The following is a 27,924-nucleotide window of genomic DNA, read 5'->3' on the forward strand; positions in this document are numbered from 1 at the left end:
TCAGGGAAGAAATAGAAGGAAAGGAGAAATGTAGACTAAATTATAAGGAGCCCAGGGAGAAAGATATCATAAAAGCAGGATAAGGGACATAAAAGATAAATGAGAAAGGCAAAGACAAGAAGGCAGAAATAAAAAGAACTAGTAGAGGGAATTCCCTGGCCATCCAGTAGTTAGGACTCTGTGCTTCCACTGCTGGGGGCCCGAGTTCGATCCCTGGTCAGGGAGCTAAGATCCTGCAAGCCGCAAAGTGCAGCCAAAAAAAAAAAAAAACACTAGTAGAAAGTTATAGGGATGCAGTTTACCTAAAGCAGAAGTCAAAACAATGGTACTTATCCTGCTCCAAAGAATAATTCTTAAAAGTTTTTATTCATAAAATTTTCTGAAATGAATGAAGAGTTGAATCTACATATTGAAAGGGCACGTTAAGTGCCTATGAAAAACTGACCCAGGATGGCCCTAGAAAATTGACATCAAGACCTGTGACTTCAAGATAAAGAAAGAATACCTTGGACACCCAAGCAAAAGACGAGGACCTAAGAAAAAGAAAATCATGTTGGCGTCACACTTCTCAACAACAACACTGAATGCCAGAGAACAGTGGAGTTCCATCTATGAATATTCAAGGATGTTTTCATCCAACCAGGCTGCTCTTCAGACAGCTGTGACCATATAAGAGCTCTGGAACATTTTTTCTATAAACCTTTCCTAAGGATCCGTCAACTTGAGTTCAGCCAAGAAGTGATTGGGCACATTTCAGAAGAGTACTGCTCATGAGCAAAGGATATACTGAACTGTGAACTGAGACTTTACAAAAGCAGGGGTAAGGCTGATGCAGCTACATGTAGACATACTACAACCTGACAACATAGAAGGAATACAGCCAAGGCAAAAACGATAGGTAAAGGGGGAAGGAAGTTAGAAAGTGGAATGAACTTGCTGATTGCGTCACCTGTAATAACTGAGGTCAAAGGATATCATTTAAAGACGAAAACTTCAGTAGGAGGAGCTTAAGCATATTTAAGTAGGGGAAGAGTGAAGAAAAGATTGTCAGGAGCTAACATTATGCTACTTTAATGAATAAGGGGACGAAGGACATGTAATATAAAGGCATAAAAATAAAAGTAACCACAAGAATGAAAAGAGATTCATTCCTTAATAGCAAAATTACAACAGCAAAAAAGAGCAAAGAAAACAGACTACATTAAAGTCTTTAAAAATGTGTGTAGATAAAACAATAAAACATAAGATAAAATCGAGGCAAACAAATCTGCCCTATAGAAAATATAAATGAGCTGAATTCACCGATTAACAGGAAACAATTTTAGATTATATTATAAAGGAAAACACTATTACAGGCCAGAACCAAGAGACAGTCAGGAGCAGTGTTTCAGAAAGATGAAAAATAAAAGGATGAGTGAAGATAATTCAGGTTTATGCAAACAAAAGCAAAGCATACTTGCGATCTTTACATCCGCCAAGAGAGAGTTCAGGCCAAAAGCACTAAATGAGACCAAAAAAAAAAAAGGAGAGGGCTTGATAATGCTAAAGACTACAGTTAATAATACATAGTACTTATGAATGCCTACGTACTAAATAACACAGCAGCAAATTTTATAAACTACAGGAGATACAAGGGGAAATGGAAACTTAGTGATAATAGGAGCTGTGGTCCGCTTCTCTTGGTCTAAGGCAGATCAAGAAGTTATACAAAAGTAAGAATATAGAAGATTTTACAACATAATCTATAAGGTTTATTTATGTGTGTATGTGTGTGTGTGTGTGTGTATACACACACACACACACACACACACACACACACACAGAACAATCACAAAAATTGATCATAGACTGGCTACCAAAAAAAAAAGAAAAAGCCTCAATAAACCCCTAAAGTAGAAATAAGGCAGACGTTTGTTGATCAAAAAGATAAATACCAGAAATTAATCAACAAAATCAGAGAGCAGAAAATGTTCTTTCACCTGGAAATGTAAAAACTATATAGTAAACTAACTCTTGGGTCAGAGGAGATGTATAAATTGAATGTCATAATTTCTAATGAGAACTGAACCTATGGGAACTACACGTCAGAATCTATGTGACAACAGTTTTGGAAATGCTCTGAGGGAAATCTATTAACCGTAAGAACTATACAATAAAAATGTAAGAAGGAAAATAAGTGAATCAGGCTTTTATCTCAGTCACCTGTTTACCAATAGAGTATGACAGACCTTGCCAGGTCCTTCTGTTTTAATTTTTATTTGTGGCATATAAAAAACTAGGCATGATGCAAGTCAGAAATTTGGTTTTATTATACTTGAAATTCTTTTATTACTTTATGTGACTTTTGTGATCCAGACTTGCCCTCTCAGATCAGACTTGCCCAGGGCTTACTCAGTTCAGGGCCTCTGACAGGCCAAGGAGTGGAGAGGGAACGCATCCACAAAGCTATTCGCCTGGACCACGGGCAGCACCCCCTCACTCAGAGATCATCCTCCTCCCCCAGGGGTACAGGAAGCAGGCGGCCCTGAAGATGGGTGACATCAGTCACCGTCTGACAGAGCAGCAGGAAGACTTTGCTAGCAAGACAGCTCAGTACCAGCAGGAGATGAGACACCTCCATCGGATGCTGCAGGACAAGCAGGATGTCCTGGACCAGGCGCTGCAGCAGAAAAGGTCTGGCCACCCCAGCCCCGTTGCCATGTGTTTGTTTTTTGAACGTTTGGTAGAATCCTCCAGTGAAACCCTCTGGACCTGATTTGTTCATTTGATTGCTTATTTTTGTTTTTACATTTTAGTTTTATCTGATTTTAATATTAAATATATTTTAATATTGGTTTTTTTATTTGCTCCTCGTTTTTTTTCTTTGACAAGATTTTCCCTAGCAATTGACATAGAACGTTGTATAAGTTTGAGGTGTACAGTGTGATTTGATATACATATATATTGTGAAATGATCACCCCAATAAGGTTGACATATCCTTCACCTCATGTAATTACCATTTTGTTGTTGTTATGGTGAGAACATTTAAGATCTACTCTCTTAGCAACTTTCCAGTGTACAACACTGGTAATTATAGTCCCAGTGCTGTACAGTAGATCCCAGGTCTTTAATCCCTCCTTTAAAAATTCCTGTTGTTTGAATATTGGACTTCCTAAATCAATCCAGTCCTCTCATTGTCCTTCCCTTTTCCCCCCTCTTTTCCATCTCTTTGATATTTTTATTCTATTCCATTTTCTTGGGAGATTTTATTAATCTTTGATTAAATGTTTTATTTCTGCCATTATGTTCTCATTTCTGAGAACTTTAAATTTCAGATTCTTCCCATTTTGTAAGATCACAGTCATAAGATTATGGGTATATCATGTTCTCTGTGGCTGTAAGGTACTCTGTCAGTTACACCTTTGTCCTTTAAACATGTGATAGAGGAGGTATTGCCAGTGTATTGAAAACCCTGGGGAATGGCGCATGTTTTGTGGAGGTGAACCTGGTGGTCCCCTCACGTAGTTTGGGTTCACATTTAAGTCGGCCTTTTCAGGATGGCTGTGTTGTCTTTGACAGACTGGGACGTGAACTGATGCACGTGGAAGAATCATAATGACACTCGGATGTGATTTTCTTCAAGTTACAGTAGAATCCGTGTATTTGTTACCAGACAGAATGCAGACAGCTGTTTATGTTTTCTATCAGCCAGATGTTTCTTAGTGCCAGGCAAAATGAAGTCTTATCTAACAGGTTTTCTGTAGTCACAGAAGTTCTTACCACCATAAGTGGTCACTTTGTAAAAGTTGGGCCGGTACCAACTTTCTTGCCAGACAGGAGGTTTAGAATTGCGTTAATAAAATGGAACTTTGTTTTTTACTTTCTCCCTTTTTCCATGTTTTGCCCTTTAATGGTTTGAAAGTTAAACATTCTGTTTATGTTCTTTTAGTGGTTGCCCTTGAAATTTCATATGGATACCTAACATTAACAAAAATCTAAAGTTAATCAGCACCTCTACATCTCTGCCCGCAAATGCAAGACCTAATGCTCTAACCTAATTATTTCCCACTCAGTTTATATGCTCTTGGTGTCTAGTGTCATTACATGTAGATACAGATACGTGAAGATGAAAAGCAAAGATCTATTTTATATCATTGTTTTTAGCCCCAGAAATTACATATAACTAGTTTCAGTATAGTTATTTTATTTTGATTTACCTAGAGTTTACCAGTTTCTTTGCTTACTATTCTCTTTTGCATCTTAGACCTTATTTCTCAGATTATTTTCCTCCTTCCAAAAGTACATGCTTTAGAAGTTTTAGTGAGAGTAAGCTTTCTTAGTTTTTGTTTATCTGGAAATGTCTACATTTTGCCCTCATCCTTGTGAGTTGATTTTTGCTGGGTTCTACCTTGACAGTCTATTCTCTCAGCACATTCCACTGTCTTCTCTGTTTCATTATTGCTGTTGAGAACTCTTGTCATTTTTAAAACTAGATGATCCATCATTTCTCTTGCCTATTTTAAGATCTCCTTTGTCTCTTGTAGTCTGCAGTTTCATTGTATTTAACTATGAATTTCTTTTCACTTATCTGCTTGGTATAAGTTATTCTCTATATCTGTGATTTTGTGTCTTTCATTACTTCCAGAAAATTCTCAGTCGTTATCTCTCTCTCTCTTTTTTTTTTTTTTTTGGCTGTGCCGTGTAGCTTGTGGGATCTTAATTCCCTGACCAGGGATCAAACCTGTGCCTCCTGCAATGGAAGTGCAGAATCCTAACCACTGGACCACCAGGGAATTACCAGTCATTATCTATCTCTTAAAATAAGTCTTTTCCCCTCATTGTTTCTAGATTTCCTTCTGGAACTCATATTAAATGTATGTTAGACCTTCTTATTGAATCTTTTCATGTGTCTTATCTTTTACATTTTCTATCTCCTTGTTTTTCTGGTCTACATTCTGGGTAATTCTCAATATTTCTGTTTACTAGTTCTCTGTTCAGTTTTGTTCAATGTACTGTTTAACCTAGCCATGGAGGTTTTTTATTTCAACAACTGTATATTTCAATTTCAGAAGTACTGTTTGTTTGGTTCTTTTGAAAATCTACCTAGTCGTTTTTAAAATAAATTTTTGGTCTTTGCTTATCTCTAATACATCTTTTATTTCTTTTAACATTTTATTCCTAGTTATTTTATATTCTGTGTGTGACAGCTTCATTATCTGCAATTTGGGGGTCTGAAATCTGGTTTTGTTGACTCTTGCCCTGTGTGGCTTATTTTATTCTACGTACAGTAATTTTTTTACCATGAACTCACCTATGGGTTGAGTTTAGTCTGTGGAGTCCTAGGGGCCTGGGCTGAGGATGTTTTCTCCAGAGCAGGTTTGCATTTGCTTTTCTTTGGTGCCAGAGAGTATTTCCAAAGCTGGAGTCACTTTAATTTTATTATTAACTTAAAAAAGAATCTACAGTAATGCTTTTTTTAAAATACAAAAGGACTTTAAAAATATTCACAGGGAATTCCCTGACGGTCCAGTGGTTTGGACCCTGCACTTTCACTGCTGAGGGCCTGGGTTCGATCCCCAGTCGGGAAATTAAGATCCTGAAAGCTGCATGGCCAAAACCAAAAAAAATTTCACGATGCCATTATTACATTTACAATGAATGTATAATTTCTTAATAATATTTTTATTAATATTTTTCTGATAAATTTTTCTGATTTTTCTGATATTTCTTAATATTTTTCTGAGCTGCATTCTGGGTGGTTTCCTCTGCTCAATATTCCACTTCATTAATTCTCTCTTTGGTTGTGTCCAATGTACTTTTAACTCATCCATTGAGTTTTTTCCCTGATTGTCTCAAAAATGTCTTTTTACTCTTGGTTCACTCCAGTCAGGGGCTGGGGATGCTCTACAATGGGGAACAGTGTATATTCAAACCCCAGATTCATTTGAGAACAAGTCAGTGGCTACAGTCCCCAAGGAGCCTCTCAGAGCAGATTTCTTTTGAAGATTGGCAGATTTTTCCACCCAACCATCCCTCCTTTGAGGGTTCTTCACATATATCCACTTACCTGCCTAATTCTGGGACACACAGTTCACAGTGTTGCTAGGAGGAAGAGGGGAAACATGGATGTGAGTGAGCCCTGTGGTTTTCTGTTGCACCCAGTTTGCATGTGCCCAAGACTAGTCTCCATTCTACAGAAATCTGGGTTTCTAGCATGGACTTTTGTCCTCAAAGCAATACAAACATTTTGTTTGCCAAACTCTGTGGTTTCAGTTTAATCCTCTTTTTTTTTTTTTTTTTTTTTCCGCCCTTAGAGATTTCCTTCTCTCTTTGTTTTGAGTTTAACTGTACATTATCATGATGTAATGTATCAAACATCTGGGTGTTTTGCATCAGAAAATGGAAGCATGGAGATTTTTTAGACATAGAGTAATTAGTGGGCATCATGGGCTTTGGAAGGAAACAACAGTTCACGAGGAAAGTGACACTGGACGAGTGGATGTGTCACTGGCCTCCCTGAATCTCTGTGGTGTCCTCCTCTTTAAACAACAGTGCTGAGTCCACCTGGTAATCCAGTTGCTAACATTTTGCGTAACCACCGGGCAGTGTCTGTGAAAGAGCTGGCCTTCCCAGCCCTGCCGTCCTGCACGAGGCCCATTCCTCCTCTCAGGCTGAGGCTTGCTTTTCCCTCCCCGTGGGGCTCATGTGAGGTGGAGGCAGGTATCTGGTCTGCTCCCCCAGTGGACCACAGCCCTGTGAGGACATGTGTACCTTGCCTGCCCTGTTTCCTCAGCTGCCCACATGGGGCCCGTCACACAGTCCTGGCTCAGCCTTGGTTCCCTCTGGACACTCGCCCTCCTGGCACATGGTCTGGGCCAGTCTTCTCTGTGACCTGGGCTGTGATCCTCACTCTCCACAGTTGGTCTCCTCCTCACCCTCTCACTCGCTCTCTGTGTCTGGGCCCATCAGTGACTCTGTGGATGGAGGCTGTGAAAGGTGTCTGAGTGTTGGTCAGGTCGCAGTGGGGACACTGGAGAGGCCTACAGGGCCCATGCTGTGTGGGCGCCCACAGCCAGGCCGTTGCACTGTAGGTCAGCCACTGCAGTTATCGTGTTTTATTTTTGTAACATTAATGCCATGGAGAGCAAAGGGTGTGTGCACTGGTGCCAAAATAGAAGAAAAGGCAGGATGTAGGGAGGAAATCTAAGACGTCATTTTCAGCCTGTGCCTTTGTATTTTTTTCTATTTCCAGGGGACATCGGGCTTCATTCGACACTGGGAATCTTTGCTTCAGAACCCACGCACAATGGGCTCTGTTCTCTGACTTTAAACATTCTTCCACTTGGCTTCTCACTACTTTAGGATTCATAAGGGATCTATAAATATTTTTTAAATTGTGTTATTTTAAACTTTTTCTTTATATTGTTTATTTCTCTCAGAGAAATGGAAGGTGAGCTTGACGTTGTTTGGGAGTCCACCTCCAAGGAAAACCGAAGGATCCGAGAACTTCTCCAGGCCACACTGGAGAGGACAGGCCCGTGGGACAACACCAGAGCTTTCGCGGACCACTGCCTGGACGGCATCTCTCAGGGAGACATGCAGGACGGCTGCCGCTTCAGCTTCTGTGACCTGAAGCCGCCTCCCACCTCCCACCAGGGTCTGCCGGAGCCCCTGGGCTAGGGCCCCTCTGTGGAGAGGTCTGCCCTATGCAGGACAGGGAGCGCGGAGGAGAGGGCAGACTCCCGCCCACCACTGCAGCGTTTCTTCTCCTCAGGGCAAGGAAGAAATACTGTCTCAGAAATTTAACCTGCTTTTTTACATTTTGCTTTATTTTAAAAATGTGCTGCTGAACTATATTTAGCCAGTGCACATCCTCTGACCCCATTGCCACCGAGCCAGGCTCTGTGAGATCCATTGCTCAGGCTAACAGGTGACCTGGCAAGCTGGCCTGTCTCCGGGCTCCTAGGTCTGCGCTGGGAAAGCCCCAGAGGGAAGGGCGGGCAGGCCCGAGCTCTCAACCTGTGTGTTTGATGAGTTAGTTTCATTGGCTGAGCCGTCGATGGAAGCCCCAGCGATGAGACCTGTGCATTCACTCTGGGTGATATTTTACTGTTTGGCAAAAAACAGGTGCTGGTCTTCGTGCCCCAGTAGGTTGTACAAAATCTGTCCTGCCCTCTCCCCGAGCCCTTCCCTGTCCTCCTGGAAAGGTAATTTTTCTGGGGCCACGTAACCTCACTCCCCTTCTGAGAGCCTTGACTTTGAGCACCAAGGTGGGATCCCTGCCCCACTGCCACCACCGAGAAGGATGCCGGGGCCGTAGTCCAGCTCCACCCTGTGCCATCTCCTCAGGTAGATCATCCCTGCCTCCAGGACCGTTCCTGGGACTCCTGGCGGTAATGCCAGCTGTCTAGGGCTGCTTGTCCCCGGCATGCTGGAAGAAGGCTACAAAGGATCCTAAACAGTGTATGGAGGGTAGAATCCTGTCATACCCTTTTACCAAACCCCTCATAGCTAAGGCCTGTGTGGTTTCAGGTGTGCAGATAGACCCAGCGTTGGTCCCTGGTCATATATAAAAGTTACACACATGTGTTCTTTGATTGCTAAGTGGGAAGTTGACATAGAAAATCATCGTTCTTTTACATTTTAAAAGAGGTTGGGTGGGCTAGATGTTGGGTGGGCGGTAAGGCCTGACTGCTGGTGGGGGGGCTCCTGTCATCCTGCCGGTTTCCAGTCTGAGCAGCAACCGGTCCCATTCTCTCTTGGTCCTTGTGAGTCTTCATGTGGCTCTAGAAAGGTCCTGATCAGGTTGAAAGGAACCCAAGGCAAACAGTTAGAAAACATGACCCCGGGACCCAAGTGAGCCCTGCTGCCTTTGGCACTATTGAAAAGCAGCCCTGGGGAAGCCAGGACTGAGTGGAGAGGGTCCAGGCACAAGTGTGGGTGTGCGTTTGGTGTGACAGCAGCTGGGGGGCTGTCCTGTCTTGCCGTTGTCCCGTGCAGAGGGGTGGAGGGATCAGAAGTGACGCCTTTGCCCCTCAACCTCTGAGAAGATGGGAGAGACCCCACCCTCTTCCAACAGCTTACATCTCTGTAGACCAGTGGGTCTTCTAACTCTTAGGAGAGGGGGGAATTCTGGATTTTATTCATTTTGATATAAATATATTTATTCAGCCAGTATGCTGTGGATGCTTACCTATGTGCACCGTTTTTTGAGAACAGCAGTAGTGACGAAGGCAGACATCATTATAGAGCGTGCAAGGTGCTCAGAAGAAAAGCACCAGGACAGAAGCCCAGAGCCATGAGCTCCCAGAGCAAGCAGGGTCTCAGTGCATCACGGGAGAACTGACGTGTGTGTTGGAGCATGTGGGTAGGTGAACCTGCCTTCTCAACTATAAATTTTATGAAATCTAGATATAGGTCAAGTATTTCTGATGAAAATACAGCATCCGGATTGAGATGTGCTATAACACATCTGGCGTATAAAATATACACCAGATTTTAAGCCTTACTATGAAAAAAATAATTAAAATATCTAATAATTTTTATATTGGCTTTATGTTGAGATAACATTTGCATATATTGGGTTAAATAAAATGTCATTAAAATTGATTTCACCTGGTTGTGGGTTTTGTTTTGTTTTGGTTTTGTTTTGTTTTGTTTTTGTTGTTTTGTTTTTTGGTTTGGTTTACTTTTTTTAAAATATGGCCACTAGAAAACTTTAAATCCCATATGTGGCTCCCATTATATTTCCCTTGGACATTAAGAGAATGGGAAGAAGCTAAGGGGAAAGTCAAAGGGACTCTTCCCAACAAGGTAGGAATTTTTAAAGGGTTATTAATAAATAAGGTAAATAAGGCAAATACTGAAAGTGACAGAATAAGGAGGAATCAGAAAGAGTCACAGGGCTCATCCCAGCAGGATGGAAATCTTTAGATGGTTATTTTATTTTTTTGCGCTACGCGGGCCTCTCACTGCTGCGGCCTCTCCCGTTGCGGAGCACAGGCTCCGGACGCACAGGCCCAGCGGCCATGGTTCACGGGCCCTGCTGCTCTGCGGCATGTGGGATCTTCCCGGACCGGGGCACGAACCCGTGTCCCCTGCATCGGCAGGCAGACTCTCAACCACTGCGCCACCAGGGAAGCCCTAGAATCAGATTTGACAGACAGCTTTAAGGAGCTAAGATTGACTGTGGAGCCATAAAGACCCTTGGAAAAACAGCCTGCTTCCTTGCTTACACAGTTCCCAACAGCCTTGCCAGGTGAGTAAGGAAGGTCACTTTCTGGCCTTCCTCCAGGATATTTGGGGGAACTTCAGGGTATTTGGGGGAACTTCAAGAAGAGAGGAATTCACCCGAATCTGTAGGTATTACAGGCGATTCTGATGATGACTCCTTGACATGGCTTCTTTGCCTAAAGAGGCTATTAAAAGTTCAATCTGGACGTTCCTTATGAAAAGTTCCGGCAAAGCAGATTTAAAACAGCCTATATGGTCAATTGCTATTCTTGCTGAACTTATGTAAATAATCAGGTCAAGTTTAATGAAACTAAACTTATTTTAAAACAAATGAGTGTGACTTTGGCCATCTTTGGTAGAAATGAGAGTGACTTTAGAGAAAAAAAAATATGCTTCGATAGAAACTATAATAACCAATACATATAAAGAACACATACAACTCAACAGCCAAAAAAAAAATCATCTAATTAAAAAATGGGCAGAGGTATCTGAATAGATATTTTTCCAAAGAAGATGATATACAGATTACTAACAGGTGCATGGAAAGATGCTCAACATCACTAATCATCAGGGCAATGCAAATCAAGATCACGATATCACCTCACATCTATCAGAATGGCTATTATCCAAAAGACTAGAAATAACAAGTGTTTGCAAGGATGTGGAAAAAAGGGAACCCTGTACATTGTTGGTGGGATGTAAATTGGTGCAGCCACTATGGAAAACGGTATGGAGATTAAAAATAGAACTATCATATGATCCAGAAATTCCACTTCTGGGTAAAAACACAAACTTGAAAAGATATCTGCACCACCATGTTCATTGCTGTATTATTTATGACAGCCAAGATGTGTCCAACCTAAGTGTCCATTAATGGATGAATAGATGAAGATGTGATATATATACACATATATACATATATATAATACAATATTATTCAGCCATAAAAAGAAGGAAATCTTTCCGTTTATGACAACATGGATGGACTTTAACAGCATTATGCTATGTGAAATAAGTCAGAGAAAAACAAAGATGAATGCTCTCACTTGAATGTATCAACAGGATCCCTCCCCCCAAAAAACCCCCAAAACCAAATAAACAGAAAAACAAACAAACAAAAAACCCAAAACCCAAACAAACCCAACTCATGGATGTAGAGAACAGATTGGTGGTTGACAGAGGTGAGGGGTGGGCAAAATGGGTGAAGGTGGTCAAAAGGTACAACTTCCAGTTCTAAAATAAATATCTCAAGAGATGTGATGTACATCATGGTGACTATAGTTAATAATACTGTATTGTTGGAGACTTGCTAGGGAATAGATCTTTAAAGTTCTCATCACAAGAAAAAGTATTTGTAACTATGTGTGGTGACAGATATTAACTAGATTTATTGTGGTGATCATTTCACAATATATACACATATCGAATCATTGTACACCTGAAACTAATACGTCAATTATATCTAAAAAAAATGATGGACAATTCTAAGGTAGAATTGCACTATTCCAATAGCTCTTGGATATATATAGATATTGTTTCCCAGATAAGAGTTTTTAAATTGTGCTTTCCTTGCTAATTGTTTTACAGTCAGACTGTAAATCCTTGACATTTAAAGACTTTGCACATTCCACTGACTCTTTATGAGTTCTTTAGGTTGGGATTTTGGTAGGTAAGTGAACGCCTGTTATATGGCCTTTTGGGTCCCCCGCAAAGCTCTGAACTACTGTCAGCAGCAGAGGGAAGGAATATAAGATGAGTAAACTTAGGAACAGAAGGAAGTTTGAAAACTTGAAGCCAGGTCTGGGACAAGTTTTAAGCGGTAAAGGAAGAGCTGGCATCTGTCCTGAAGGTTTGACTCTGACCCTGACTCAGAGGATAAAAGCCAAGAGGCTGTGGGGATATGGATTTACACTGCCGGGCTGAACGTGTCTTTATAAACCGTTACAGGACCAGGGAACCAAATATGTACCAAATATAAGATGATAAAATGCAGATGGTGTTACCATCTTCAAACTGCAAGCATCTGTGCAATTGGAAAAGGCACAGTTTGAAAGTGAAGGTCGGGACTTCCCTGGCAGTCCAGTGGTTAAGACTCCACGCTTCCACTGCAGGGGGCTTGGGTTCGATCCCTGGTCGGGGAACTAAGATCCCACATGCCGCCCAGCAGCTGGGCCCGTGAGCCATGGCCGCTGAGCCTGCGCGTCCGGAGCCTGTGCTCCGCAACGGGAGAGGCCACCACAACAGTGAGAGGCCCGCGTACCGCAAAAAAAAAAAAAAAGAAGAAGAAGAAAAAAGAAAGTGAAGGTCAAGAGCTTTAGCAGAAACTTAAGAAGCAATGGAGTTGTATGAAAAAAATAAATAACATGAAACTTCCTAGGAAATTAACTGTGAGAGGGAGTTGACTGCAAGGAGGTAAAACTTCAGCCATGTGGTAGAAGAGCTGGATGCACAATGAACCAAAGGTCCTAAAGAACTGGGGAAAAAACTATGAAGACAAATCCACATTATTTTCCCTGATGGGGGGAGAAACCCTTATGATAATTGGTTGAACAGTCACTCTGCTGGGGAAAAACAAAACAAGAAGAAACCACAGCTTCAAGAAAAGAAATGCGCACCAAGGGCCAAAAATGAACTGAAGTCGATTTCTGACCCTCAGCAAGGATCCTCATGCCCAGATGTTCCAAACTCAGCATTTGACAGAGGCCCAAGAAGCCCACGGGATCCTCTGCATTAACAGAATGCTGACGCTTAATGCATAACCTTCTGCAGTTCTCACAGTTCTGTGAAGGGGAGTTCCAGCACTAGCCCATTTTACAGATTCCGAACTCAGTTCTTGGAGAGAGGCTAAGTAACTCTGAGACCATGTGGCTGGTGTGGGCTCACAGGACCCTCCAACTCCCCACTACCGCCACCACCCCACCCTGCTTTCCTCAGTGGTTTCTGTTAGAATATCAGCCCTCTGGGGCAACCTTGACCCAGGGAGCCTTCTGTAGGGCTCTGCAAGTACAGATGGGCCAGACCTACCTCTGAGTGCTGCACTGTTGGCAAATGCTTAAGGGGTGCCTCAAGCAAGCCTGGGGGCAGGTCCTGCCTCCGTGCTCTGGAGAGACAGCCCGTGAATGAGCACTCTGCTCGGGCTCTGGCCACGGCCGACAAGAGGATCAGGTGCCCTGATGAGCAGGCATGGCCCCATCAAGGGGGGCAGGTAACAAACTTCTACATCAGGACCCTGACTCTGGGAAAGCAAAGGTCCCCCACCTTCTCAGTAGGCTCTAAGAGATGACCCTGAGAAATCTGCCCTCCTCCCAGGTCTGCCTGTCCCAAAGTGCTCCCACAGTAAACCTCAGTGACTCACCAACTCTGTCCTGTGACCTTTGGTCTCATCTGGATATCTGGGATGCTGTTAAATCTACCCCAGTGCAAAACTGCCGGAGGAGATGGGCGATAAGCAGCAATGCTTCAGGCTGGGCTCTTCCGTCCCAGATACGGTCTCAGCAGGGGCCAGACAAGCTTGGTCAGAACCAGTGGGAGGCAGACAGACCAAGGACCTTGGAGGAAATTCCTCAGTGGAGGGGGGAAAGGGCTGCCCCCAACCTGTGAGTTAGGAGTGCAGCTACTGTTGGTGCCGCCTGCCTGGAGTTGTAAATAGAACCTATTAAGATAATAAAAGAGTGGGTTCCAAAGTTTATCTCCTCTGGTTCCAGTCTTTAGAGAGATTTCTCCTTATAGGATGTAGCTGATCTGGGGGGAATCTGGTTAATTTTAAAACAAACTGGTCTGGACACAAATGAGCAAAATAAAAACAGTTTGGAGAGAAACTGGCTGCTCGACCCTCCCTTTTTTGTGTGGTGTATCCAAGCTTCGTTGCTTAAAAAAAAAAAAAGGTGTTTAATAATTACCTTTATTGACCTCTGTACCTTGTGGCTTCCTTCTCTCCTGGGCACGAGACATGGCCATTCCTAGGGCACTACTGTGCAGAGGAAGGTGGTCAGCTGCCCTGGGCAGGTCCCTGGGCTCCTCGAGGTCAAGGAGAAGGTAAGGCCACCAGGTGATGGGAAGGCTGGCTGATCCCCTGGCCAGGGACCCGAGAGGGACTTCATCTGGAGAAAGGGAACAGGGAATGAGCACTAAGTAGTTCAGCCTTGAACGGATTTCCCTCAGCAACGTTCCTGGCATCACTCAATGAAAAACTGTCTATACCGTGGATCTATTGTGTGAGGTGCCTTAATTACTTGGGAAGTAATTATGAGAAAAGCCTTCCTTCTTCAGACTTGACTCCACTAAGGATATTCCAGTATGTTTTTAAATATTTCTTTGTAAAAGCCTTTGAAAAAATGAGGTTGGGCTGTAGAATGACTTCCAGGCGTGTCACTGCTGAGGGTTAGGGCACATAGGATAGGTGAGGGGGCACGGGGGTACCGGAGTAGTTTAGAAAAGAGCTTGGAACCCCAGTTGCCCAGGCTCTGAACGGCAGTCAAAATTTTGCTGGGACTGAGCAAATTATCCCTAAGGAGTCGACAGCTGCATTTCCCCCAAACTGTAGCTAATCATCTGCTCATAGAATCCGTTCCCACAACCCAGGTGCGACAGCTGAGCCCCCATTTGCATCTTGTCCGACAGAGCATTTGCTGAGTGAACACCCGTGTCCTCCTTGCAGCCTCCTAGAATTGGCAGCGGGTAGAAAATGGAAGAGACAAGCCTGAGAAAAAGGAGAGAGGATGAGAAGTCGATCCAGAGCATCGAACACAAGACCACAAATCTCCAAAAGGAGGTAAGGCCGTCCTTAGGGGCAGGCCCTTCCCAGGTCCAGCCACGGGGTGCACGGCCAAGTCCCCCCGCCCCATCTCTGATCGAACAATTCCTTGTACTCACCTCTTTCTCTCTCGCCAGTGAACTCAGCATATTCTTGTGAGGTTAATACATGTGTGCTTCTGCGTGCTGGGTAAGCACCCGGAGGGGTGGCTGTTTGCTCAGACCAGTGGCCTTTTCCGGGATGGTCAGAGAGGACTTCTGATGTGGAGTCCCCTCTACAGCACCTTCACCAAATGTTGGTCCCTCTTATGTTTGAATACCTCCAGTGATAGGGAAATCCTATTCCTTCTTTTTGTTTAACATCTTTATTGGAGTATAATTGCTTTACAATGGTGTGTTAGTTTCTGCTTTATAACAAAGTGAATTGGCTATACATATACACATATCCCCATATCCTCTCCCTCTTGCGTCTCCCTCCAACCCTCCCTATCCCACCCCTCTAGGTGGTCACAAAGCACGGAGCTGATCTCCCTGTGCTATGCAGCTGCTTCCCACTAGCTATCCATTTTACATTTGGTCCTTTATATAAGGACATGGGGAGGGGGAAGGGTAAGTTGGGACAAAGTGAGAGTGGCATGGACTTATATATACTGAATCAGACTATTTTATTCCTTTAAATTTTTTTTTCTTGATTCACGTATGATTTACATAGAGTGAAATGCACATCTCTTCAGTGTTCAGTTTGAAGTGTTTGACAAACTGGTCTCCCCAGAAAGTTCCCTCTTGCCTCTTTCCAGGAGGGCCCCACCCCCCGAGTTCTATCTCTGCAGAGTAATTTTCCCTGTTGTGGAACTTCATAGGACGGAATCATACAGGGTGTGTCTGAGCAGGGTCTCATTGGTAGGAAGCTCATATTCTACAGAATGGCATGAGAGGAAGCTCACAGCCCCCGAGTGTTTCTGTCCCTGGAGAACTTGCTGCTCACCCCCTCACCCCCACTCCCCTGGCCAGGAGCCCCAAACCCTGACTTCACTCTTTGTCTGGGGGGAGAAGCTCCGTTCTGCTATGCCCACCTAAGAGGCGGGTCCCAAGGGCCTTTCCTGTTGGTGATTGGTTGTCAAATCAGCCTTTATTTACCATCTGGGCACCTTTGTCAAGGGTGGTAAGGGTTGGCGCATGGAACCTCAGCCGGGCCTATGAACCATTCTGGATGTGAACCCTGGGCAGTACCGGAATCTTTCTGTTCCTCTATTTTTTCCTCTGTAAAATGGGTATGATAATGGCGTACCCGACTCATGAGGCTGTTGTGAGGATTAATTGACTTACAAGCGAAGCCCCAGGAGCAGCTCCCTGGTGCTCCCCCTGCAACAGCACAGGGTGAAGGTGCCTGGGACACTGGGGGCTGCCCTGGCCACACCCAGAGTGGGAGGGAGGGAGGGAGGAAGAGGGCTGCGTCTGGGCCTCTTGAGCCCCACTGGGTGGCAGCACTAACTCTCCTCTCCCCTTCTCCACACCCGAGCTGGGCCTGTTCAGCGGCATCTGCATCATCGTGGGCACCATCATCGGCTCCGGGATTTTCATTTCCCCCAAGTCTGTGCTCAGCAACATGGAAGCCGTGGGACCCTGTCTCATCGTCTGGGCGGCTTGTGGGATTCTTGCGACACTGGGTAACAAAGATGCCCCGCCCTGAACACCTTCTGTTGAGTGTGGGGCTGCTGTTGGAGCTCTGTCTGTGCCTGGTCTTGCTGCTGCCTGGATCCCCTTCAATGCTTGTGCACAGATAGGTGTAAATCGGGCTTCACAGAATGTCCAATGGCCAGAGTTCAGGAGGAGAGGCACCGTGATGGGCTCCGGGAGCATGTCCCCCACGGGGGAGAGGGGTTCCCTCGACCAGGGCAATGCCTCATGAGGGGCCCGGGGCCCCCTTCCTCTCTGTATTCCAGGCGCTCTGTGCTTTGCGGAGCTTGGCACGATGATCACCAAGTCGGGGGGCGAGTACCCTTACCTGATGGAAGCCTTTGGCCCCATTCCTGCCTATCTCTTTTCCTGGACCAGCCTGTTCGTCATAAAGCCCTCGTCCTTTGCCATCATCTGTCTCAGCTTCTCTGAGTACGTTTCTGCGCCCTTCTACTCAGGCTGCAACCCTCCTCAAGTTGTCATTAAACTCCTGGCTGCCGCTGCCATCTGTGAGTACGTGTGTGAAACACTGGGCAGGGGTCAGAAGAGACCCGGCACGGATGGTGTGGGGAGACTCGGCTCCTGCACAGCCAGAAAGAGGCCGCGTGGGCCTGGAGGCGCTGGTGAGGAGCAGGGCCAGGTCTAGTCTTGGGCCCAAGCCTGATGCCCTTGGCCATCCAGTCCCTGCTCTGCGGGGCCATCGGAGCTGTCAGGGACGGCTGGCAGCAGGCTGTCCCACAGGGGCCCGGCTGCTTCTCCATTGCTCTTGGGGGGAGGCAGCCTGGCTGGATTTCAAAGGTGCATTTGAGGGATGTGGCGGTGGAGAGGGGAGGCTGGAGGGGTGGGCCTGGGAGTGGAAAGGAGACTCTTTCCAGGGCCTTAAGAAAGGAGGGAGATGTTGAGCCCACAGACACAGAATGTTGCCCACCTCTGACTTCCCCAGTGCTCATCACCACGGTGAACGCGCTGAGCGTGCGGCTGGGGAGCTACGTCCAGAACGTGTTCACAGCGACCAAGATGGTGATCGTGGTCGTCATCATCATCAGCGGAATTGTCCTCCTGGCCCAAGGTGACCTGTGGCTGGAGGGGAGTGTGATGCCACACAGCACAGACCATTTGGAAGTCTTGCTCCTAAGCGTATCCTTAAGGCAGGAATTCAACAGAAACAATCTTTCATTTCCTAGTTTTTCAGCGTGTGTTTAATCTCCTGAGGTCATTAGCCATCCCCTGCCTTCCCAGGCAGGTGATGCAAAGTCCCAGTCTGGTCAGCTGACACCCGCTTTTCACCGTCTGGCTTAATTACAGGAAATACAAGGAATTTTGAAAATTCCTTTGAGGGCACAAAGCTGTCTCTGGGAGCCATCGGTCTGGCGTTTTATAATGGACTCTGGGCGTATGATGGATGGTAAGATGGTACACGTCTGGCTGTGGGTTTCTTTAGGCTATTTTACTGAAACCCTGTGGAAAGCAACGACTTCTCCTTTTGGGGGTTTGGTGGGAGCCTGACCTTTACCTTTGCATCTCCCTTTCGTGAAGCACCCCACCCTTCACGCTTCTGTTCTCCTCGGACCCCAGAGACATTGAGGCCCCTGCCCCTTTCCCATTCGCTCACATGCCAGCAGCCCTTGACACAGTGTCCCGTGAGCCCGCAGTGGTGGGACCCTGTGCAGAAGCTTCACCAGACACACACAGGCTCAGCCGGATTGGAGGCAGCGAGGGCTGCTAGGCACTGGACAAGGCAGATATTCAGTAGCACTTGCAAACACTCGGTTTAGTCGATGAGATTCTGTTTGTGTCCAGGGGCCATCTGGGACACTGGTCTTTCCCTCATGCAAAGCATCTGCAGGCTCCATTCCCTTTGCAGAAAAAGAATCTTCCATTTGTTTTCAAAGCACACTGGGGACTCATTGCTCCCAATAATTGTGGAAAATTCACACGATTCCCGTGGAGGGCAAAGACCTACCAACTGAAAGATGTGCAGATCTCAGTAGTCCCACCACCACCAGGGCTCTCTCCGAAAGAAGCTGCCCCGAAATTCCGACAAGGGGAATTTTCTCTGTGATGGAGTAGCTTAAATGAGACCTACATTTATTATTTTGTGTTTCATAATCTTAGCAAAGAAAGTCAAAGTTATGTTACTCACGTTACTTTTTTTTTCCCTCTAGGAATCAACTCAACTATATTACAGAAGAACTCAGAAACCCTTTCAGGTAAGAAAGCTGAGTCAGGGCAGGAGACAGTGGACAGGTGAGGGTATTTCTCTCCCCCAACCATAAAGTGGAGCTGCTCCCCCGTCATCACCCACCACCCCCTTCCACGCAGAGGATGGTTTCCTCATTTACACCCGTTAGAGCTTGGTTTTGTTTGGGGCAGTAGAATGGTTGCTAAGGGGAAGGAAGAACTCTAGCTTATTTTGCTTTATAACCAATTCAATTTTACTGCCCTGGAGTCTGAGAGAGGGAGAGTTCTTTCTCATTTGAAAATGTCACATGTCCCCACTGGGACTCTGCTGTCCCACAAGCCCCCTGCTTCTGGGTGGGCCTCAGGAAGGGCAGCTGTGACCCCAGCCCACCCCAGGAGCAGGTGGAGGGCTGGCCGGGGCGGGTGGAAGAAAGGAGTAGACGAGGACAACAACCTTGTGAGTCTCTAACAGGATGCTCTGATCTGACTGGGTCCCTGGGTCCCTGCCCCTCCCAGAAACCTGCCCCTGGCCATCATCATCGGGATCCCGCTGGTGACAGGGTGCTACATCCTCATGAACGTGTCTTACTTCACTGTGATGACAGCCACCGAGCTCCTGCAGTCCCAGGCTGTGGCCGTGGTGAGTGCCCAGGGTCTCTGCGGGAGGGTGCCTGGTGTGTGGGAAGGGGACAGGCAAGGGATAAGTGCTCAAGTTGAAAGGCCGTCAACGCGGGGGAGGGAAAGTCTAGGAGACCAGACGCGGAGAGGGTGAGCAGGTTAGGGCAGTCCCAGCGACCCAGCTGAGGTTCCAGGCTGCCAGCAGGTGGCAGGTCTTGCTTTCCCAGCACACCCCACCCGCCCCCCCCCGCCCCCCACCGGGGAAGGCACAGAGTGTAGCTGCAGCAAGGTTGGACTTCACCAGGGTTGGGGCTTTGACAGGCAAGTGTAGGGGAGAGAAAGAGCAAAGGAGTCATTAAAAGAGGGAGTTATAATAATGGATTGTGGAATTCAAGCTGGGGGAGGAGGGAAGAGGACAGAGGGATGGGTGTGAGGGACAGGTGGAAAGGTGGGTGGGGTCCACGTGCTGGAGGAGGCCTTCGGAGCTGGAGCGGGACAGGAAATGAAACTAAAAACAGGCAATGATGTGACAAGGATGGGGAGCGTGGAGAGACGCTGCTTGTTGACGGGCCACTGACCGGAGAATAGGCGGCTCAGAGGGGAGGGAGACCAGGTCATTCCGAGGGAGGGAGAGGCAGGGGCGGCACAGGTTGCTGAAACACTGCGAATTATGCCAGGAAGAGGTGGAGAAGAGATGTCCATCACCATCCACCGTCGTTTCCTCCCGACGGGCGCTCCACTGTGCCTCCCGGAGGTGTCCGGGAGCCCAGCTCAGCCGGGCCGCTGGGAGGGCACAGCAGCTTGCGGGGCCGGTGGCTCCTGGGGCCGCGCACGGTCTCAGGACGCACCCACTTCTCTCGCAGACGTTTGGCGACCGCGTCCTCTACCCCGCCTCGTGGGTCGTTCCACTCTTCGTGGCGTTTTCAACCCTCGGCGCCGCTAACGGGACGTGCTTTACGGCGGGCAGGTAGGGCGGGGCCCCCACCCCGGGGCGGAGCGCGCACAGGGCGGCGCCAGGCCTGAGTTGGGGTGATGGAGACGAAAGCGTGCGCGGACCGGCGCGTGGCGCGGGCCCGCGGGCCCCGAGCGAGGGAGCGAGGGAGCGGGGACAGTGCCGCCCGCCCCAGCGCAAGGCGGGGCTTCGCGACCCGGGTGAGCGAGGTTGACCCGTGGGACTTTTTACCGAATGAGCTTTCTTGAACATCTTCTCAGGTTAATAGATACACAGAGTCTAGATCAGGGATTGGTAAACTTAAAGGGCAGATAGTGAAGGGTTTAGGCTTGCAGCCCGTGTAAACCTGTCATGTTCTGTCTTTGCGGTAGAAAGGCCAACAGCTGTGATTACGGTCCACTAAAACTTTATTTACATAAACAGGCAGTTTTCCAGCCCCTGCCGAGCCTCTGGACCCTATCCGGTGTAGAGACGGTTGCTTTGGAATCCCCTTTACGATGGAGCATAGTGTCACATCACCTCCACTCACGGGCTAGTTGGGGGTGGTTTCTATAAACACTGCGACAGGGGACATTCGTGAACACGTCTTTGCCCGGCTGTCCAGCGTTCTGAGTGGATAGAGTTCTCAGAGTGAAATTGCCAAACGTTAAGCACGTAGACGCTTAAAAAAAGAGAGAAATACATGCCACAAAATCATTCCTTAGAGCTTTACCTAATGCATAGATCAGTTCGGAGAGGACCGCCATTTCAAAGTATTGATTCTTCCAATCTACGGGCATGGACTAGCTCCCCATTTATTTAGGTCTTCTTTAACTTTTTTCAAAAAAATATTGTTTTGAGTAACAGCTTTCAGTATACAGTATACAAATTCTTGCACATATTTTGTCAGATTTACTCTGAAATATTTCTTCATGCTATTGTAAATGGTATTTTCAAAAATGTAAACATTTTCAGTTTCTGATGGTTTGTTGCAGGTATATAGAAACACATTTTAAACAGCTCTACTGAGGAATAAATGCCAAAAAGCTCACTTTGTAATTCGACAATTCAGTGATTTTAGTAAATTTACAAAGCTGTGCAAACATCATCACAGTCCAATTCTAGAACATTTTCATCATTCTGAAAAGTTCCCTCATGCCTAGTATAGTTAATCCCCTTCCCACCTCCAGGTCTAGGCAACTACTGATCTGCTTCTGACTTTTCTCTGACTTTGCTTTTCCTAGACATTTCATGTAAATGGAATGATACAGTATGACACTTGCATCTGGCTTCTTTCACTTAGCATATTATTTTTGAGGTTCCTCTATGTCCTAGCAGGTATCAGTTCATTCATTTTAATTGCTGAATAGTACTCCATTTTATAGATGTATATTTCATTTACCCATTCACCAGCTGATGGACATTTGGATTGTTTCCAGTTTGGGCTATTGTGAGTAACGCTGCTGTGAGCATTCATGTACATATATGTCTCTTTTTTTTTAATGTTTAAGGGTGCTTTTATGGACATATACTCTTTTCACACAAATTCGATCATGCATTGCATTTTGGTCTGCGATTTGCGTCTTCCTTGAATTAGCGATATATCACGAACATCCTTCCAGGTCCTCACATGTAGATCTTTTGCCTAGCAGATTCAAAAAAAAGTTGTCTTAACATCAGTAATATCCAGGGAGACTGAGGAAAAAGATGCTCTCATCCACTGTTTATAGGGGATAAAAGCTTACATTTTGAAGGGAGAGAATGATGTACTCTCTGTTCTGAGGGAAAAAGGAAGGTCCATTACAGGGCATTTTCTCTAGTAGTAGCAGATTCTGTCACTAACACCATGTCCTCTCTCGTGAAAGAGTTGAATTCCGGTGAGTCCCTGGTTCCCTGTCATTTGTCTGCTCATTGCAGAAGGACCCGTAACTTATGTTAGAGATCTCTGAAAAGGCTTTTCTAGCACAAATCCATGCCCGAAAACCCGGGTACCTTCACAGTGGACCTACCCCAAGTGCCATGCGTGGCGACGTGTAAGTATCTTCTGCTTGGGGGTATTTTCTCAGTAACAGAATACTTTTAATGCTACAGAAACAGAGTTGCCCTGAGTGCAGGCCTGGAGGACGCTCTTTCTTTGCGAGTTCTATGGCCTGTCCGCGGAAGGAAATTAGTCCGGATGAAGCTCCAGGGTGTCTCTGGGAACTCTGAGGGATGGCATTCCTACTCGTATCTCATTTGGTTCTGCTGCTAGTGATGGAGGGTCTCCTGCAGAGGCGGGGAGTGGCTGTGGCTCACCGCAGGGACAAGGGCACTGGCAGCAGAAGTTCTGGGAAGTGCTCCTTGGCATGAGCCCTCCCGGAGTCTGCCATTAGCCCCACCAAAGAGCCTGTCCATATATGTCTTTGTGTGGACATAAATGCTTTCATTTCTCTGGGGTAGATTCCTAGGGATAGAATTGCTGGGTCATATAGTAACTTTGTGATTAACTTTTAAAAAAACTGCTTAACTCTTTTCTAAGTGGTTGCTCCATTTTAATTTCTGTAAACAGTGCATGAGAGTTCCAGTTTCTCCACATTCTCACCAACACTTATATTTGTCTTTTGCTTAAAGTTATTCCACTGGGTATTAGTATGTCACTATGTTTTTTTGTTTTAATTAATTTATTTTTGGCTGCGTTGGGTCTTTGTTGCTGCATGCGGGCTTTTCTGTAGTCGCGGTGAGTGGGGGCTACTCATCGTTGCAGTGCGCGGGCTTCTCATTGCGGACGGGCTCTAGAGCGCAGGCTCAGTAGTTGTGGCTCATGGGCTTAGTTGCTCCGTGGCATGTGGGATCTTCCTGGACCAGGGCTCAGACCCATGTCCCCTGCATTGGCAGGCAGATTCTTAACCACTGCGCCAGCAGGGAACCCCTGTCATTGTGGTTTTAATTTGCATTTCCCTAATGACTAATGATACTGAGCATCTTTTTGTGTGCTTATTAGCTATTCATATATCTTCTGGTGAAATATCTATTCAAATCTTTTGTCCATTTAAAAAATTGGGCTTCCTTTTATCTTCTTATTGAGTTGTACATGTTCATCATATATTCTAGATACATCCTTTATCAGGTATCTGATTTGCACGTGTTTTCTCCCAGTCTGTGCCTTGTATTCTCTCTTTTTTTTTTTTTTTTTTGATCAACTTCGGCTCCTTTTTATTCAGGAAGCATACACTAATCCTTTTTATACAGTTTTTTTTACATTCCAGAAATAAGCGAAAATAGCAGTTTTAAATATGTTACAAAGTTGGCTTTGGGGGTTAAATAAGCTTTTTGAGAGAGGGACCAGCCCGCTAACCTTTTCATCAAAGCACCAATGTATCTTCAGTCTTTTACCAAAGCTCCACCACAGCTGTGGCCACCTTGGATGTGCTATACACCCAAATCATGTGAAAGCTATGGTGGACAGTTGCTGCGAGTCTCTCTGCAAGGCACCAAGAACAGACAGTTCCAGCTTCCTTTCTTCAGACTGAATCAAAGTTTTGGGAACTTTTCAATTGCTCTCTCAAGTAGTGCTCTCTCAGCATGAAGACTAGAATTTGTTAACACTCATATATCACAAGATACAGTATATCACTTCCAATATTCTGGAAACCACATGGTAGAAGTTATAAATAAATGAACACTAAAATTACTTTAACAAAGTTTTACATCATTTAGTTGGTAAGGACATTTACACGTACAGCACAATTTACTATTAAACATTCTATAACTGGCTTCACATAAAGATGAAAATAGATAATACAAAATGACCTGACATCTTCAGTTAAGTCTGGAATTAAGACTGTAGTTTTATTGTAGTCAATATCAACTTTACATATTGTTGCAAATTGCTGTGCTATGCCCTTTAAAATGGGAATTTCTTTCTTGGGGTGAAATTCCATTTGGATATGTGTTCTTACTTTGTACAAACTACGAAAATCTGAGGGACACAGCAATATCAAAGACACAAACAGTAACTGGACGATATTATCTGCTGGATTAAGCTAATACAAGTGGACAGAATTCTTCAAGTTCCAATATCTAATAAAGCACTATATGAAATGAACAAGGTGAAACATCTTAATGAATATACTCTGCAACCAGAACATGCAGCATTTCTTTAATTCACAAATCTGCCTCATTAGGCATTTACGAAATAAATTAGTAAGATCTCAATTCGCTTGAGGCATCACAAGCTCGTAACGCCCCACTTGGCCTTCCTGTTTGAGCTGGTCTAGTAAATCCTCCTTCCGTCTTTTTCTACCTACCACCAGGTACCTATCGCGGGCCACCGCATGAGACTTACTCTTAAGACCATACTTCTGCGCAATCTGATGTATTTGCTTCCGCTCATCATTAGTCAGCTCTGTAGAGAAGGTTAAATCCGTGTGGCTCTCCGAGAGGGCGTAGTTTCTGATGATCTGTTCAATATCTCTCTTGGCAATTTTATTTACCCTCCCTACATCAAGACCAAGCCCTGCCCGCTTATGCTGCTCTTTGACAGAGATTGGCTCCCGAATGCCCTCACCAGATTTACCTAAACCACCACCCGTCCAACCCATCTTTCTCAGCAGCTGATTTCCAATGTTATCTTCTTTGATTTGTTGTTTGTAAGCCTCCTCTGCTGAGCAACCCTGAATTTCATTTCTTGAAATCACATCTTCAATAGCTCCTTTCTTCAAGTTGTTAATGACAGTCGGCTGGGTCTTTTTGAGGGTTTTCACAGCTTCCCCAGCAGCTTCATATTTGACAGTTTTCTTCACTCCAACTGCTTCTGCAATTACTTCACTCTCTAGAATCACCTTGCATTTCCATCGGAGTCCTGTCATTCTTTCATAGACATATTCAACTGTCATTCGATTAAACTGAGCTGTGTCGTTCAGCGTGCACACAGGATTTGAAGAATTCTCATAAACTACGAGATCCTTTATATCTTTCTTCTTCCCAGATCCCCTGGGTGAAGAGCCTGTTTGGCATTGTGAACTTTTGACAGATGGGTAAGTGGGTTGTGTTTTCTGAAGGATTTTCAAAGCCTCAGCAGCAGCTGCATGTTTACTTGTTTTTTTGGTTCCATAACCTTCAGCTAAGCAGTGATCTTGCAAAAACACTCGACAACGCCATGTACAATTTGGCATCATCTCATATTTGTATTCAACAGACATTTTGTTGTATGAGGCAGAATTGTTAAGGATACCAATTGCATCATTTGCATTTTCTATAAGGATAAAATTGGTCCAGTGTTTGGCAGAAGCATTAAAAATTGGCTGTCCAGAAGCCTCTTTAGCCAGCACCACCAGCTCTTCTGGTCGTTTCAGAGCTGGAGGGAATTCATATGAAGGCATGCCAATCTGACACACCACAAGGTCCTCTCCAATCGTGTGCTTGAATTTCCGTCGGACAACCCTAACTTCAATACGTTTCTGCAAGAGTTTTACAGCTAGCTCAGTAGCTCGATCCCTGGAACCATTCTTGCTGCTAGCATAACCTGTAGTTAAGTAGATATTTTGGCATCTAACTTCACAAGCATAACCATCTGTTAGAAGTTTTTTATTTGGGGGGATGTCAGCAGGAGGGATTTCTTTTAAAGGAGTGTATATATATTCAGGATTTGTCTTACATGCCTGAATACAACAAGTTAACATATATGTGTAATTAATTTTATCAGATCCAGAAGTCATCTCTGGACTAGAAACGTTCTTCCAGATAGTTGCTGTTAATTTTTCAATAAAATACTGCTTCTCGGCTACCACTGACTCAGGAAATGTCTGTGACGGTGAAGGCTCAGGAGCTGACTGGCAGTTTGCCTGCTGTGATGTGCTGCTGGGGGCAGGGTTCCCACTGTCAAAATGCATGTTGGCTGTTGCAGGCTGGTCTTTTGTGAAAATAAATCCTGATGAATCACAATACTGAGAATTTCCACCTTGTATACTGAAAGAGTTTTGAGTATAATCTTGGTAGATGTCTCTTGGCATGCTGGCAAAATGTGTTTGTTCATTTACCTCTTTTGCTGGAGGGCCATAAGGATCGTCCTGTCTTTCATCTTTTGAACTACTAGCTACAAAATGTACAGGCTCAAAACGAGGTCTCACATGGAATTTGGAACCGGCTTGCTTTTCAGGAGGATTTTGACCATCACATGTTGAGAGGTGACGTTTTTGACCTTTGGAAGGTTTGGACAGCATCAGATCATATGAAGGCATCTCCCCAATATCCATACCTTCAGCCATTTGGAGAATTTTTTCCATCAAGCGTGGGCTGTACCTGCAGCCCAGGAAAACGTGGTTGGTCCAGGCAGCGGAGAGCGCGAGGAGCTGGTCTAGGGCAGCGCCGGGATAGCTGTGCAGGTGCCGACAGATGAAGCTGCGCCGCAGAGCCCACTGCCGGTCACTTTCGTGGCTATAGCGCCACTGCTCCAGCACTGGCTCGGGCGGGGGCGGCGGCGGCGACAGGAAGTCGCCCCCCAACAGCAGACGTCTGCCAGCCATCTTCTCTGCCCCCAAGCAGGGACCCCAGGGATGAAGCAGACTCGCTACCAGGAGAGAGCGGGAGCGGAGGTCGGTGGGAGGGGCCGGGTGAGGAGGGGCGCACCGAGGCGCGAAGACCAACTCCCAGGGGACTGGAGTGCTTGCGTGACGGGCGACCGCTGAAGCGGCGAGCACGAGCTTGCGTCCCCGGCAACCCGGGAGCACGCCCGTTGCATTCCTCCAACTCGTGGAGGTGCAGGAGGAGGGCACCCGCCGCAGTCACACGCGCGCCCGGGAGGCCGAGCCAGGCCCCACGCTCCGCACCTCCGGCTACCCGCAGACTCACGCACTGCACTGGGAAGGAAAAAAAAAAAAGACACCAGCACGCTTTGCTCCCCTGCCTCTAGTCTACCTACCCGCGTGCAGCCCCGAGGTTATGAGCTATTCTCATTTTCTTAGTGGTATTTTTGAACACCAAAGCTTTTCACTTTGACAAAGAGCAGTTTATCAGGTTTTTTTTTTTCATGTGTCATGCTTTCGTTGTCATATCTGAGAACCTTTGCCCAACGCAAGGTCACAAAGATTTTCTCTTCTGTTTTATCTTAAATGTTTATTAGGTTTAGCTCTTACATTTAGGTATAGGATCCATTTTGAGTTACTTTTGTATAGTTATGTACCTGTGCAGCTTGGGGGTTGGCCAGGGACTTGTGCTATATTGAATTATGTTGGATATCATTTTTATGAGGTCAAATCTAAGATTTTTGCTTACTGGTTTCTGAGTTTTCTATCTCACATAAACAGACCTTCCTCTCTCCTTTCAGGAATGCCCACCTATGTTTTCTTCTAGCATTTTACTTTAGCTCTTTGACCAATCTAGAAAGCGTCTTGACGTGAGGCATAAATCTCACTTTTTTTCCCCAAACATTTACCTGTTGTCCACCCTTTCTCCTACTGGGTTGAAATCCAGCATTATCATTCCAATGTACTTGATTCACTTTGTTTCACTGCTAAATATTTTCCTGTGCTATTATCTTACTTATTACATGTTTCACAGCTTCAGTAATGGAAAA

At 45.5% G+C, this 27,924-nt stretch overlaps 3 protein-coding genes across 6 annotated transcripts in view; 2 read left to right on the forward strand and 1 right to left on the reverse strand.

Annotated features, from left to right (window-relative positions):
- The window catches only part of CEP89 (centrosomal protein 89), a 79,601-nt gene extending 70,969 nt beyond the window's left edge, over window positions 1–8,632 (forward strand). For 3 of the 4 annotated variants that reach the window (XM_060129959.1, XM_060129961.1, XM_060129960.1), the window contains 2 exons: window positions 2,504–2,673; window positions 7,420–8,632. In XM_060129959.1, coding sequence (XP_059985942.1) covers window positions 2,504–2,673; window positions 7,420–7,660 — 411 coding nt within the window. In that variant the 3' untranslated portion in view covers window positions 7,661–8,632. The remainder of the gene's footprint in view (window positions 1–2,503; window positions 2,674–7,419) is intronic. The other variant, XM_060129962.1, reaches the window with a different exon arrangement.
- A 6,265-nt stretch (window positions 8,633–14,897) lies between these two features.
- The window catches only part of SLC7A9 (solute carrier family 7 member 9), a 32,723-nt gene continuing 19,696 nt past the window's right edge, over window positions 14,898–27,924 (forward strand). Inside the window, exons 1-8 of the mRNA XM_060131471.1 lie at window positions 14,898–14,984; window positions 16,485–16,632; window positions 16,909–17,151; window positions 17,586–17,711; window positions 17,948–18,047; window positions 18,808–18,852; window positions 19,340–19,463; window positions 20,305–20,408. Coding sequence (XP_059987454.1) covers window positions 14,898–14,984; window positions 16,485–16,632; window positions 16,909–17,151; window positions 17,586–17,711; window positions 17,948–18,047; window positions 18,808–18,852; window positions 19,340–19,463; window positions 20,305–20,408 — 977 coding nt within the window. The remainder of the gene's footprint in view (window positions 14,985–16,484; window positions 16,633–16,908; window positions 17,152–17,585; window positions 17,712–17,947; window positions 18,048–18,807; window positions 18,853–19,339; window positions 19,464–20,304; window positions 20,409–27,924) is intronic.
- Window positions 24,563–26,890, reverse strand: LOC132509701 (NF-kappa-B-repressing factor-like). The gene has a single exon (XM_060131037.1). The coding sequence runs from the start codon at window positions 26,873–26,875 to the stop codon at window positions 24,563–24,565; it is 2,313 nt and encodes a 770-aa protein (XP_059987020.1). The 5' UTR covers window positions 26,876–26,890.

This window comes from Lagenorhynchus albirostris, chromosome 19 (assembly GCF_949774975.1).
Source record: "Lagenorhynchus albirostris chromosome 19, mLagAlb1.1, whole genome shotgun sequence".
Classification (NCBI taxonomy): domain Eukaryota; kingdom Metazoa; phylum Chordata; class Mammalia; order Artiodactyla; family Delphinidae; genus Lagenorhynchus; species Lagenorhynchus albirostris.